This window comes from Prunus mume, linkage group LG8 (assembly GCF_029339155.1).
Source record: "Prunus mume cultivar Tortuosa linkage group LG8, ASM2933915v1, whole genome shotgun sequence".
Classification (NCBI taxonomy): domain Eukaryota; kingdom Viridiplantae; phylum Streptophyta; class Magnoliopsida; order Rosales; family Rosaceae; genus Prunus; species Prunus mume.
Genome location: NC_142705.1, coordinates 9,988,332 through 10,003,242, shown reverse-complemented (window position 1 = coordinate 10,003,242; position 14,911 = coordinate 9,988,332). Strand labels below are relative to the sequence as shown.

Below are 14,911 nucleotides of genomic sequence, written 5' to 3'. Positions count from 1 at the left end.
ATATATATATATATGAATATGTATGGAGGTTCATTCTAATGCTCCCCAGGCTTGTTTTTATATCATATTAGAATTTCAGCATCTATTGCATCCCTTAATGTAGGATATTCTCAGCATCTTCCATATACTTTTTTTTAAAAAAAAAAAATTATAAATACCACGAGGTGTCCCAACATCTGAAGGGTGGGATTAATATCCGCTCGGAATTCGGCTTGTTCCTGGCCACAATTGCTTCCAACGGGCTCCTCTCTCTTTTCTCTCTCCCTCGTCCCTTTTGGTTGTTGTCAGACCCACCCATCTTTTCTCCCCATCACCCTTTACCCTTCTACCTTGCTAATACCTTGGTCTAGTTTCAGTATAAATTTTTAGGGAAACTGATTGACTCGTATCGGGTATAAATCTACAATACACGGTACATACATCTCGTCTATATTTTTTTAATATTACGAAATATCAAAAAATTCGACGAAAATATCAGAATTGTAACAACAGAGTTGTAGTTGCACCAGTACCAAACACTCCTTTCTCCATAACTTAGCTGGTGCTGGTGTTGTTTTTTGACCAGGAGTGCAAATAAATATCCACCCAACTTCCAAGAGAGACTAGACATAAGATCCCAGACCGCTTCGTACAGATAAGAATAAACCCACGTGAGCGAACGCCTACAGTACTTTTCATTAAATTTGTATGGAAGATGCCTCTAGGCGCACGGGTTCTTCATGTTCTTATTTTATCTCACTTTCCACACTGTTCAATAATTTCTGTTTGCAAGTGGAAACATATACCAACAGAGAAAGCCACTGACCTAAAAATTAATCACTGTACCAACCGATAAAAATTTAAACAAAAAACTCGTACAATCACATATATAATAATACAAATATATATACGACCCTGCAACATGCTCTCATGATCTCTCCTCTTCCACCTCCTTTTTTATCTTCATCAATCTCCAATGGAGCTTGAACAAGTTCTGCAATTCCTTTGCTTTCTTGTATTATTTTTTATCAGCTTTTTCATGCTGAGATCAAAGCTTTGGTACTGCAATTGTGAGATTTGCCACGCCTATGTCACCTCATGCTGGTCTCTGAAATTCGACAACCTTTGTGATTGGTATGCGCATCTTCTTAGAGACTCTCCGACCAAAACCATCCACATACATGTTCTGAGAAACACCATCACTGCCAACCCTGAAAACGTCGAATACATGCTCAAGACCCGGTTCGAAAACTACCCTAAAGGCAAGCCCTTCTCTGCCATCCTCGGTGACTTTCTTGGCCAGGGCATATTCAACGTGGATGGCCACTCGTGGAGGTTTCAGAGGAAGATGGCCAGCCTCGAGCTCGGCAGGCACTCCGTTCGATCTTTCGCGTTCGAGATTGTCAGCCATGAGATCGAACACCGTCTCATCCCTCTTCTGTCATCGTTTAGTTCTTCAGATGATGGTGGTGGAAGCGTCCTCGATTTGCAAGACGTGTTTAAGAGATTCTCGTTCGACAGCATATGCAAATTCTCTTTCGGGTTGGATCCTATGTGCCTAGAGTTGTCGCTGCCGTTGTCCAAATTCGCCGTTGCCTTCGACATGGCCTCGCAGCTGTCTGCAAAGAGAGCCATGACGGCGTCTCCCTTGATTTGGAAGATCAAGAGAATATTTAATTTGGGGAGCGAGAAGCAATTAAAAGAATCTATTAACATGATCGACCTCTTGGCCAAAGAGGTCATTGCTAGAAAGCGCGAAACGGGGTTTTCAACACAAAAAGATCTCTTGTCACGTTTCATGAGAAGTGTGGAAGACGAAACGTATCTGAGGGACATTGTAATAAGCTTTCTATTGGCAGGGCGTGACACTGTTGCGTCTGCTTTGACAAGTTTCTTTTGGCTCATGGGCACCCACCCGATCGTTGCATCAGCGGTTCGGGTTGAGGCTGATAGGGTTCTTGGACCCAACCAGGGCCTCAAGAACTTTGAGCAAATGCACGAGCTTCATTATTTACAAGCAGCAATTTATGAGAGCATGAGGCTCTTCCCTCCTATACAGTTCGACTCAAAGTTTTGCGCACAAGATGATGTTTTGCCTGATGGCACGTTTGTGAGGAAAGGGACTAGGGTTACTTACCATCCATACGCAATGGGTCGGATCCAGGATATTTGGGGATCCGACTGCATGGAATTCAAGCCCGAGAGATGGTTGAAGGACAGTGTTTTCTTTACAGAAGATCCGTTTAAGTACCCGGTTTTCCAACCGGGGCTTAGGGTTTGTTTGGGGAAAGAGATGGCTCTAATGGAGATGAAAACCGTGGCGCTTTCATTGCTCAGACGATTCAATATTCATCCCGTGACACATGAATTAGGCCGTGTACCACGGTTCTCTCCAGGGCTCACCGCGACCTTCAGCGATGGCCTTCCGGTGTTGGTAAGAGAAATGAAAACACAGCCATCGTGCTCATGAGTCACATCTGCTCAGCTATATACAGTATGCAAATTTTTGGTGCATATGTGTAAGTATGGTCTACCAAGGGGATAGTGTGACACAGAGGAAAACGACATGGCCTAAGCTACCCCCCGCTGAAATTAAACGTGCACCATATGTAACAAGATTGTCCGGCTGGCGTCGGTACGAAAATTATAAATTTTTGTATACACAGAATGATGGCACATGTGTGTGGTGTCCTTTTCTCGACCTACTGTGCAAGGGGATATATTCTTATTGGTGAAGAATTAGCTCGTGCTGATCATCTGTTAGATCTATTTGTTTAATTACACAAAAAGCACTGAATTTGTGTACTTTTTTTTGGATGTAAGGATGTGTGGAACAAAGAAGTACAATTATGTATCTAAGATTCACTTATATTTTTGGTATTGACATAATTATTAGTGGCGTGCTACTTAATTTTTGCTTGATGCTCATAGATTAATCTTCAAGCACGTGGGGTTTCTTGATTTATAATAAGCAACATTTACTAACCAAATGAAAGGCAAAAAAAGGATTCTTTACAACAAAAAAGGTACCAAAAAATAAAATAAAAACTATTTGTGCCACAATAGTTTCACATTATAGCAAGATTCATGGAAAATTTATTGGTGTGACTAAACTCATATGTTGATGAGAGACTAATGTATATCGTTTCACGATGTATATACATATATTAAACATGACCATCATCAACATAATCAGTAAGTGTGGTACATTGTAATTCTATTTTTCATTGAGGTATCACACACAAGGTGGCACACTAATGTTTCTAATTAAGATTCTACCTTTTAAGAGTATATTAGCGTACCACCTTATGTAGACGATGTGTTCATTGAAAAACTGTAATAAATATTGATGTGATAAAAGTTCATCATACTAACACAAAAGATAGTTCACTAACTTTTTATGAAATTGTGATTTTTCTAACATTTAGTTAATTACAAGACCTATCATTTGTACGATGATGAGTCAGAAAGAGAAAAAGAAAAAGAGAAAATTCGTAAAGATGGAAAAGCCATATTCATTTATAAAAAATAAAAATAAAACAAGGAGCTACCAATCCAGTTGCCCATTGGATAGTCGTATAGCCAAGTTTATTGTGTGGATGGAGGAGGAGCCTACTTAGCCTACTCCTCTTCTTATTATGATCATTATGCGTCGTCCTCCTCCTCCTCCTCCTCTTGATTGATGAAAGCCATTCGTTAAAAATGAAAAACGAAACGAAACAAAACAAAACAAACAAACAAACCAGTAGTTTAAAGTTAAAAAGGTACGAACTTCTTGTCATCACAAGGTCTTCACGTGTGTGCGCCATGGCTCCCACGACAGCATGTCTTAGATTTCTACCACGAGGGCTTTAGTTTTCTGTCTTCTCAAGCAACAGCAAGCTATCGGATCCAACCAGCCAGCAATATTTGTATCTTTACTTACCTCTCCTTTAGTACGTAATCAATTTTGATAGACTATCATTGGGCTTTGGTTCATTTTTACTGCCTTAGCGGAAGAAGGTAAGCTACTTGGTTAGCTCGACGACTAAATCGTGTAGAATATTCGCCTAATCATCTTGGTTAATAGCTATTTTCTCTTGTTTTTGTGCTCTCATTACATCAATATTGTACTATCGCTTTGCTTTAAAGAAAAACTTGAAAAATTCTGCCAAAATAGCAAAAATGCAGCGTCGGTTGTCATCGAAATATGAAACACCTAGCTAGTACCCATTTAGTCATCATTTAGTTTATCAAATTTGCTCATGTGGAGGACAATTCTTTCATTTTGACAATTTAGGATATTTGATATAATTGTCAGTGCGATTTGATATATTGGATACAGAAGTTTTGCCTGTGGTTCGATCTTAGATTGGTTAATATATAACTGAAAGGATCTAATTAATTTTTTTTAGCAGATCTAACATGAAATTAGTGACCAGATTTTATAGCTCTAGGATATGACCCCATTGTTTTATGTTGCCTCTTCGGCCGGCAATAAAGAAGTTGATTTGTCATGACAAAGCTCCACTTGTGATCACGAAATAATCATGTGTTTAAAGTTCTTAATAATTAGAAAATGAATATATATATATATACATATATATTTATCCCTTTGTTTTTGGTGGGATCTCTCAAATCATCTTTATAGAGGAACAAAACATAGGCTTTTGAATCAACTTGAATTTTTATTTTTATTTTTTTAAGGATTTTTTTTTATTAAGAGGGGCAATAGTATATTAAACTCACACATATTATACGGATGCTAAGACTCGAACCCATAACCTTTCTTTGGGGGAGTAATTACTCCAAACCACTGCACAAGTGGATCATTTGCTTAAATTGAGGATTTTTAGATACATACGTATGATAGCAGATATTTAAGGCTCCGTCTAGTTAACAAAAAACAAAATATGGGCAAATCAATCTCCATGTATTTTCTCATGAAAAGATAAATTAAAAATTTATGTCCCATGTTTCATAATGTTGAGAAACTATCTATGAAATATCATGTTATTTCATTTCTCATGTTTGGTGCATGCACGAATTGGAAACAAACTTTGTTTAATTTTACAATTATACCCCTAAATAGAAATATGCAATAAAAATTTAGTGCCCATTTGATAACTATTTCAATTTTAGTTTTTAGTTTTCACTTTTCACTTTTCACTTTTTATGCTAGAGTATAGAGGAGTGACTCTGAGGATGAGATTGAGAGAGATGATAAGAGGGGAGGATGGAGGGAAGAGTAACAGAAGTGAAAACAATTTCAAATAGAATTCAGTTTTTATTTTTTATTTTCACTTTTGTTACTCCTTCCTCCCATACCCTCTCTCATTTTCCTTCTCAATCCCATCTTCAACCTCATTCTCACTTTCATCCCCTTTTTTTCCTTCTATATACTAGCACAAAAAATGAAAACTAAAAACTAAAATTGAAATGGTTGTCTTGATATTTTTAGGGTCCGTTTGATAATCATTTTAATTTTTAATTTTTAGTTTTCAATTTCTAGTTGACATTTTTCATTTTTTAAATTAAAAATTAAAACTTGTTTGGTAACTCATTTCATTTTTTTTTTAAAGTGAAAAGTGAAAACTAAACAAAAGTTGTTTGGTAATTGATTTCAGTTTTCAATTTTCAATGTAGAACTTGAAAATGAAATTTTTTGGGGTCAAATTGTGAATTTCAGATCGTAGAATGAAAATATATGTTACAAAGAGTTTGTAGTATTTTTTAGAATTAGGATATTTTTTTGTGAATTTTGGATTGGAGGTTTCGAGACTTGGATTGGGTCTGTTGCTGAATGCAAGAATCGAGTGGCTGGGTCCAAGTCGGTGACATGGGCCTATATAGAAGCATGGGCCTTCCTCATTGACCTAAAACTAATAGAAGCTAAACTAACTATTTAGCCGGCCCGAAAACAAGGGCCCTTTATATTTTATGAATTTCAAGAGGTATTTATTGATGTTACACGGATTTTTTTTTTTTTTTTTTTGGGGTATAGAATTCCATAACAACCAGGCAAATATTATTTTTACGGCTAAATTAGACGACGCAAAAGAAGGCAGAGGTGATTGGAGCAACGAGAGTCCAATCCAACGGGGATGGTGGCAACAGGTGGTGATGGAATCACATTCGAAATTGATGATTGATGCCCAACCCTCAGAACTTGCCGACAACACTAAAAACCACCATAGAGTTTATGACTATTCCTTCTAGCCATCGGGATTGTTCACTGCCGTCGGTTTGGGTGAGGTAGGTAGCGGCTGTTTGGGGTTGGGTGCTGTGGAGATGACGGTGATTTCTGAGAAGCAACCCACAACAACCGCTTTGCCAGTTTTTTAGGTGATTTTATTGGATTTTTTTCACAATTTATTTTGTACCATTGGATCAAATAATTGAAATCTAGCCTTCCAAAAGTTGATGTATCCATACATTTGATGTTTATTAGAATTTTCGGAGAGGAGGAGAGAGGTATGAGTAAGGCAGTGGAAGAGGGAGTGGAACCTCCACTCGCGGCACTTTTGGATGGAAAAAGCGGGAAAAAAACGAAGACGAAGAGAAAAGCAAAGCAACAACATCAAAGGATCACAACACAGAGCTAGAGCCAGTTCAAGCAGCGCCAGAGCCAGTTCAAATTGAGCCAGAGCCAATTCAGATTGAGCCAGAGCCAATTCAGATGGAGCCAGAGCCAGAGCCAGAGCCAATTCAAATTGAGCCTGAGACAGTTCGGGTTGAGCCAGAGCCAGTTCAGAATGACGAAGAGAGCTCAAGGGATGGCCCTAGGGTTAGTGTTTCGATGTTCGATGACTCGGTGGAGAATCACTTCAGAGTAATGGACACCATTGCCAAGCTCTGTGGTAAGGCTGAGGAGGATCATCGAATCGAAGACAGTGAGATTCAAAGCTTATCGTCCTCGATCACTTTCTTAAGGTAAACAAAATAAATGTGTCTTTTTTCATTGTTTAATTTCTTACTGGCATTGTTGGTTTTACGTATCTCATTGTAATTGTGAACTTCAGAAACTTATGAATGCGTTTGTTGAAGGGAATGGGCAGATTTTAAATATGAACCTAGAGATGTTCGATTTGCTTGTGGAGGTGGAAGCCCTGATGGGAAAGATGTGTTCACTGGGATAACCTTGCGTCAGTTTTCTTCTGCGACAGTTCCCAAGGTTATATCTATTAATCTGAATTTCTGGTTCGGTTTACATGTCGTAGTTTTACAGAAACAGAAAATGAACTGTTCTAATGGCTGTCATATAACAAGCATCATTGGTATTTGATCTTAATTAGTTGGTTTTCGTATTGATGCAGAAGGAGGCACTTTCTGGGGACACATCATCTTTAGAGTTGAGGTACTTTAATTGGCATTAGCAATAAGAATTTTGTACTGATCTATGTATTCTCTTGAACTCGATGAAAGCCTTGTATATTGGATTTCCACCTACCACCTAAAGAAGCTTTGATATGTGTCTTCAAATGTTCATTTTTTGCAGCCAAGACTTTGTGATGTATGTTGGAGGGCCAGTTTGGGCATTGGATTGGTGTCCTAGAGTCCATCAAAGTCCTGACTATCATCCAAAATGTGAGGTACATGATTTTCTTGAACACAGATGCCTTTTTTTTATCAGACTTAAAATTTTCTTATATTATTTATTGCGATTGTACTTATCAAACGAATTTTCTGTCTCACATATGATTGATTTATTGTTCCACATGTTTTTTTTTTCTCTATCTTCTTACAGTCACATCTCAAGCACATTTAGTATCGCCTTAAATTGTTAAAGCTGTATGCACTATAATTACTCCCTAGGTGCTACGTTTCCACACTATAATTACTTAAGTTTAAATTTCAATTTTTTAGCATACATATTGCTAAAGAAGAAAAGCATACATGTTGTTAAAGAAATGAAAACGAATTACAACTTAAGAATGTAATAAAATTCATCAATTTAGAAGTAAAAACAATCGATTAGATCAAATTTAAGTAGTACAGGAAATCTCTTCCTATATTAAGCTAACTACAAGTCTACAATCTCCTTGGCTATAGTGTCCTTCAATCTTGCTGCATCTTTTTTTTTTTTTAAATGCACAACAGAGCATTAAGAAAGAGAAAATATCCCAGATGAATCTTCTCTCAAGTACCTGCAAATAAATAAAACATACAAAACAATATAATACTGACTTCGAAGAAGAGCGAGCTGAGAAAATTTGTACATGAATGAACCCACGAACAGTGGTTGACAAATTACATACCAAATGGGCTTTGCACAATTTTTTACTTCTTTTTTTTCTTTCTCTTCAGATGGAAGCCTTACAAACAAAACATGAAACTATTAATCTGCATAAACAAGGAAATAAGTTAAAACAGACAAAAATAAAACACAGAAAGTATGTCATCAATTCTAGTTTTGTGAAACAGACCAAGGGATATACCGTGAGGACTTACTGCTTCGAGGAGCCAAGACAACTAAGTGAGTCCTTAACTTATTATTGAAGTTCTTGATTATTTCCCTCGAGTATTGTGGGGAAAAAAATATATCCATAAGGGCGATTATACAGAGGAAATGTGATGTGATAACTTTTGCTTGTTTACGACGTTCTGTTGGTGAAATTTGACATTCGTATTATTGATGATTAGGTGTCATCCATATTAGAGTTCTTGAAGTCTACTATTTTATGACAAAGTTATCATCATCCTACTTTTCAGTTTGTTGCTATAGCTGCTCATCCTCCTGGATCTTCTTATCACAAATTAGGCCAGCCACTAACTGGAAGAGGTGCGATTCAGATATGGTGTCTTCTAAATGTTGGTGTAAATGAGGAAAACAGTCATCCCATAGGAGAAAAGCCAAAGCGGGAGCCTAAAAAAAGCGGAGCCAGAGAAGAAAATTCAGCTGAACCAAAGAGACCAATCGGAAGACCTAGAAAGAAGCCATTAGAAGAAAAATCAACTGAACCAAAAAGGCCTAGAGGAAGACCTAGAAAGAATCCAATTCAAGAATCTGTTGACAAAGAGGCCACAGAAGAAAAATCAACTCGACCAAAGAGGCCTAGAGGAAGACCTTTAAAGAAGCCAATAGAAGAATCTGTTGACAACTTGGATGGGAGCAGCAATTATGTTGAGGCTCTTTACATTCAATATCCAGAGGGATCACCGGAGTTGCATTCTACGGGTTGTGTTCCTGCAAATACCCAAGAGCATGGTAAAAAACGAAAAAATTACAAACATGCAGCATCTGAATGTAATCCAACTCTGAAATCATATGCTCGGAGGAGAAAGTTAAATGATATGGAAAGTGCCGGGAGTAATAACAATACGTGTCCATCATTGTTGAATCAAAATGAAGAGAGAGGACCACTTGTTTCAGATTATAATATACAGCAGAGTTCTAGACAGGATCCTCAAACAAGTAATAATGTTCAAGACAATGATTACCCTAAAATTGGCTCAACCAGGTGTTCAGTTCCAGAGGATGTAGCATTGCCAAGAATTGTATTATGCCTAGCTCACCATGGAAAGGTTGCATGGGATGTGAAATGGCGTCCTCCTAGTGAACATGATTCCAAGTGCAAGCATCGAATGGGCTATCTTGCTGTGCTGTCAGGAAATGGATCTCTGGAAGTGTAAGACATCTACTTGTTTAGACTTATGTTCTTTTTGTTTTTTAGACTTTAGATCCCTTTACAGATCTTTATTTAGACCTCTTGATCTATATATCTGTCAGATCTGTTCTCAAATGACTTTGCAATTTCTTTCTTTTCAGTCAAGACTCAAGAGAATATTTGAGTCTGCATTGCAATGGGTAACATAGTGTAGAATGCTTGAAACAATCAATACTCAATGTGATATTGACAGATTAATGAAACCCTATAGGAGCACATGCCCCTGACTTTTTTTGTGTTTGTTTTTTTGTTTTTCTTGTCTCCAAATGTGTGGTGGCTTGTGGTTTATTTGGTAACTGTATTAAGTGATTAGAGATGTAAGGGGTTTGGTTAGCAGTTGGGGGCAGTGACCAAGAGTTTCATATTTCTTTTAGAGTCAAAGTTTAAAAGCGTGACCCAAAACTCAGGGCTGCCTTTATATAACATATTTAATAGTATGGTTTATATTGTGGAAAGTACTTGAAGATATTGGGACTGGGATTTATTTATTCTAAAAAATAAATGAGATGTTTGAATAGCTGCTGCTGAGGAGCAATTGGCATGCAGGGATATAGTAAGGCTGGAGTGCTATCATATAATGAACATTAGTTCATTAGAAAAAACTTAGTATTTAAGTGAGAAGTAGAGATGTGCTGAAAATATGAAGCAAAGCATGATACAGAACTAATAGTATGAAATGCAGTTGATATTTAGCTAGTTTTTGGTAACTTCACACTAGATAAATGGTGTAAGCATGTTACATTGATAGTTGTTTTTGTTCTGCAATCTCATGACACTTATCCTTGCCTTTTTAAACTGCAGGTGGGATGTTCCTCTTCCTCATGCAATTGAAGTTATTTATTCTTCTTCTTGTCGTGAGGGCACAGATCCTCGCTTTATAAAATTAGCACCAGTTTTCAGATGCTCAATGTTGAAGTGTGGAGGTGAAAAGAGGTACTCTGATAGTTTCTACTTTTAGGCAATAATTTGGAAGTTTGGTGAGATGGGAAAAATGTTTACCATGTACTTAAAAGCATCATTTCCATTTTTTATACAACACTAACCTCATATAAAACTTCCCTAGCTTATGTTGGTTGCTGTATAAGATTTCTGTAGGCACAAAATCATTCATGGAGATTTTTCTTTTGGTACCCAGATGTCTCTTTTGACCATGTTATGCAAATTTATATGATTCATTGGTAATTTAAGATCCTTTCTTGAACAGTATCCCTCTTACTGTGGAATGGTCAGCTTCGCCAGCTCATGATTACTTACTTGCCGGATGTCATGATGGAACTGTAATTTTCCTGCACTTTGTTGTTTAATTTTATTTTAATATATTTTCCTTGAAGACTTTATCATGCTTTTGCACAATTTCAAATAAGAATTCATGTTAACTTCATAGAGGGTTTCCATAGGACAAATACTCAATGGTCATAACATTGTGTTTCTTCCGCAATCTGATAGAAGGATACATACTAAGCACTTAATGTATTCATTCTGCCATCTGCTAGTTTTTCTCAACTTCATCCCACTGAGCGTTCAGTTGAAATGATCCTCTTTCTTTGGTGGCTTGTTATTTTGTGTTTTGTTGTGTCATAACTAAAGAATTTTTTTTCCATATTTCAGGTTGCTTTATGGAAGTTTTCAGCAAGTAATGCATCTCAAGGTAAGGGTAACATAGAATGCAAAAGATGTAGATATGGTTTACATCTGTCCTGGACGTATGACATAAAATTGGTAAATAAGTATGATTAGTAAACTAAGAAGGTTTGCTTCAATTATCTACTTGTTGTTCTGCAGATACAAGGCCTTTACTTTGCTTCAGTGCAGATACAAATCCTATTAGGGCACTTGCTTGGGCACCGGTTGACAGGTTAGCCATGTCGGAGATCAATTTTATATCTTACTTTCTATGTCACTTTACAGTCTGCTTGTTAAGTTTGGAGATGGTGGGGGGTGTTAATGGTTGTCTTGCCACTAAATTATGATATTTAGGCATAGAGATTTCTATTTCAGACTCTTTCATATTTTTATTTTACTAAATGTTATTTTTCTCATTCACTGGGATCTGTTAAATGCAACTGTTTGCAGCTATTCAGAGGGCGCAAATGTTATAGCTACAGCTGGACATGGAGGCCTAAAATTTTGGGACCTGCGGTAAGTACAATGCCTATTTTTTGCTAACACTCTTGTGTACATGCAGCTCATTTACTGTTAGCTAAAAATGCTTTTGGTTTTTCAGTGGAAATTGCATTTCATACTAAGAACCATAACTCTTGCTTTTGCAGTGATCCATTCCGTCCCTTGTGGGACCTCGATCATTTACCAAAGTTCATATATAGTCTAGATTGGCTTCCAGATCCAAGGTACTCATAATCTTTCTCTGTGGAACATAAATATAGCTGTCTGGTTGGTGAAATTTTATTGAAGTGTTGTGTTTTTCTTGTAGGTGTGTTATTTTATCCTTTGATGATGGAACAATGAAAGTTATCAGCTTGGTGAAGGCTGCATCTGATGACCCGGTAACAGGAATGGCTGGAACAAAACAACCGGGCCTGCATAATCTCAGTTGTTTGCCTTTTGCTATCTGGAGTGTTCATGTATCACGACTAACAGGTCTTCCTTGTGCTTATCTATCTATGTGCAGTGGTATTTCAGCTAATTACAAATGTGTGCATGTAAATATAGCCTAATGGCAAATGGCGTTACCATCTCTGATCTGGTGCTAAGTTTAGTGCTATAGAGTCAACTATAAGAGTGAAACAATACATAGTAGACCTAGATTTTCCATACTCCAAACAAAAGTTGTCAAAGGAAAAAAAGAAAAAAAGATTCTGGATTTATTATATGGATCCCTCATGTTTAATAGTCTCCTTGCTGCTGAATTTACATTAGCATACTGTACATGATGATTTGATAGATATAATGAAGTAGTGTCTGGTTCTTTTCCTTGTTTGTTATTCTTCAAGTGGTTGGAACTGCATAAGCATTGGCCTTCAACTTCTTAATTTTCTTTGGAATAGTGCTACTGAATATTCAGAAATTCCTCTTTCTTGTTGGTGCTTTAGTCTTCTGTCTGACTAGAATATTAAATCGTTGACCTTAATTTTTAAACAACAGTGCATGCTACTCATATATCTGTAACTGTTGCATGGTACTTTTTATTGGAGGAAGTTTGTGGGGGATATATTCTCCTTGGTTGACCTTTATAGTGGTGGGATTTTTTGATTGATCCACTTTGGAATACAGTTCTCTGCTAAGTTGATCAACCTGTATAACTCTTGAGACCAGCATTTTTTAATAACCATTAATGGATCATTTCACTTTCATATCTTTAGGTATGGCTGCATATTGTGGTGCAGATGGAACTGTTCTCCGCTTCCAGGTGAGTTTTAGCTTTTAACTTGCCATTGATATAAGACTTACTCCTTATCTTTGTTGTAGAATCATTTTTCATTCCTGGAGGGAAAATCTTAAATTCTAGATACATGTATGACTTCTGTGAGTCTAAACTTTATGATAACATCAAACATGCATGAACTGGTCAGATGATTGGGGAACATCAAATAACTTTTGCTTTCAAAGGATCTACTTTGTTAAAGAGTTTAAATTATTCTAGGTTTTTTCACTGATAGGTTTACTTATGTTTGGTCATGGAGAGTAGGGGGCATTTTCGGGATATACTTACCAAACTTGTCCTTTAGATGGTCAAACGTTTTCTTTATATCTTACTAGTGAGTCGCGTTAACGATGAATCCAGCAGGTGCTTGCTTGTCCTCTAGCTGTGCAGGTTTTTGTCAAGTTTTTTGTTCTCAAAAACTCATGCTTTGTGCCTGATGCTTGGACCTTTTTTTTTCATTGCTAAGGCTGATGCTAGGACTTTGAAATTGATACAAAAACTCCATGTTATATACTCAATTGTTATTTGTTTATTTTTACAATCAGCTTACGTCCAAATCTGTGGAGAAAGATCCTAGACGACACCGGGCCCCACATTTTCTGTGTGTATCACTGACAATGGAGGAATCTGCTGTAACCATCAATACTACAGTATCAAACATCCCTTTCCCATTGAAGGTCGTTCGTAATAACCCTGAGTCAAACAAGGTGAAAAGTGCAAATGATAAGATGGCAAAAGATAGTGCATCTGAAGATCAAACTTTAGGTAACCCCAGACATTTTCTTTAAGCACCCTATGTTCATTTCTTATCTTTATTTTAGAACGTTCATCAAACTGTCTCTTGTTGCAGCTCTTTGTTATGGTGTTGATCCAGATATCCAATCAGAATCTGGGGAAAAAGTGGCTTCGCTCAAAAGAAAAAAAACAAAGAAATCTGGGTCTAGTGAGACAACGCCAGAGGATGACCAAGCATTGGTATGCGTAGATGGAGAGCCAACTAGTACGCAGGAACAAGAAATTGGGGAAAAAGTGGCTTCTGTCAGAAGCAGAAAAACACAGAAGTCTAGGTTTAGTAAGAAAAAACCAGAGGATGACCTAGCATTGGTATGCATAGATGAAGGGCTGACTAATACTCAGGACGAGGAAACTGGGGTGGCCTCTCTCAAAAGTAAGAAAACACAAAAATCTAGGTCTAGCAAGAAAAATCCAAATGATGACCGAGGATTGGTATGCATAGGTGAAGAAGAGCCAACTAATACTCTGGAGGAAGAAATTGGGGTGGCTTCTCCCAAAAGCAAAAAGAAACAGAAACCTAGGTCTAGTAAGAAAAAGCCAAATAATGACCAAGATTTGGCATGCATAGATGAAGAGCCGATTAATACTCAGGAAGAAGAAGCCGGGAAAGAGCTTGAAATCTTTCCTGAAAAAATAGTAGCAATGCATAGAGTGAGGTGGAACATGAACAAGGGTAGTGAGAGATGGTTGTGCTATGGAGGGGCAGCCGGACTTGTTCGTTGTCAAGAGATTGTTTTGTCTGACACTGAAAAAGCGTGGGCAATGAAGAGATGAGAAGCCAGGTTTCTTGTACGTTCTTGTTCTTTTAAGCCCCTATTTATGTTCAATTGGGCAGGTTGACAACGAAGAGATGAGACTCAAAGGCGGCTAATTTAACAAAAAAGCATTATGGGACATCTGAGCATTATCCTAGAGTTTTCAGCCGAATGATGTTTGTAACTTATTAAAAAAAAAAAAAATAGTTCTCTCTTGTATCACCAGATTAACGAAATAGCAAAAGATATTATGAAAGTAACTTGTGAAAGAAAAAAATGTAACCAATTGTTTAAGGCTTTTAGTTTATCTCTTGGGAATAGTACCTTTTTTCCGTATGTGCTTTGAGGACCAG

General features: G+C 37.2%; 1 protein-coding gene and 1 pseudogene across 2 annotated transcripts; both read left to right on the top strand.

Annotated features, from left to right (window-relative positions):
* The first annotated feature begins 955 nt into the window (after positions 1-955).
* On the top strand, positions 956-2,868 carry LOC103339709 (cytochrome P450 94C1 pseudogene; annotated as a pseudogene).
* A 3,075-nt stretch (positions 2,869-5,943) lies between these two features.
* LOC103339710 (Transducin/WD40 repeat-like superfamily protein) lies at positions 5,944-14,894 on the top strand. 2 transcript variants are annotated; one of them, XM_008243045.2, is made up of 16 exons: positions 5,944-6,303; positions 6,410-6,891; positions 7,006-7,132; positions 7,275-7,315; positions 7,457-7,550; positions 8,671-9,587; positions 10,428-10,559; positions 10,831-10,903; positions 11,235-11,274; positions 11,409-11,481; positions 11,700-11,765; positions 11,897-11,974; positions 12,058-12,224; positions 12,947-12,993; positions 13,554-13,773; positions 13,859-14,894. In XM_008243045.2, exons 2-16 carry the CDS (start codon positions 6,638-6,640, stop codon positions 14,575-14,577), a joined length of 3,048 nt encoding a protein of 1,015 aa, XP_008241267.2. In that variant the 5' UTR covers positions 5,944-6,303; positions 6,410-6,637; the 3' UTR covers positions 14,578-14,894. The 2 variants fall into 2 exon arrangements, with proteins under 2 accessions (XP_008241267.2, XP_016651875.2); XM_016796389.2 differs by having other exon boundaries at positions 6,002-6,303; positions 7,457-7,545.
* Positions 14,895-14,911: the final 17 nt, after the last annotated feature.

What these genes read in the sequence shown, in the direction of transcription:
- LOC103339710 (XM_008243045.2), top strand. Translation starts at nt 6,638, where the DNA reads ATGGAGCCAGAGCCAGAGCCAGAGCCAATTCAAATTGAGCCTGAGACA. An exon ending in TCCTCGATCACTTTCTTAAG is followed by an intron (nt 6,892 to 7,005) that starts GTAAACAAAATA and finishes CGTTTGTTGAAG; the next exon opens with GGAATGGGCAGATTTTAAAT. An exon ending in AAGTGTGGAGGTGAAAAGAG is followed by an intron (nt 10,560 to 10,830) that starts GTACTCTGATAG and finishes TTTCTTGAACAG; the next exon opens with TATCCCTCTTACTGTGGAAT.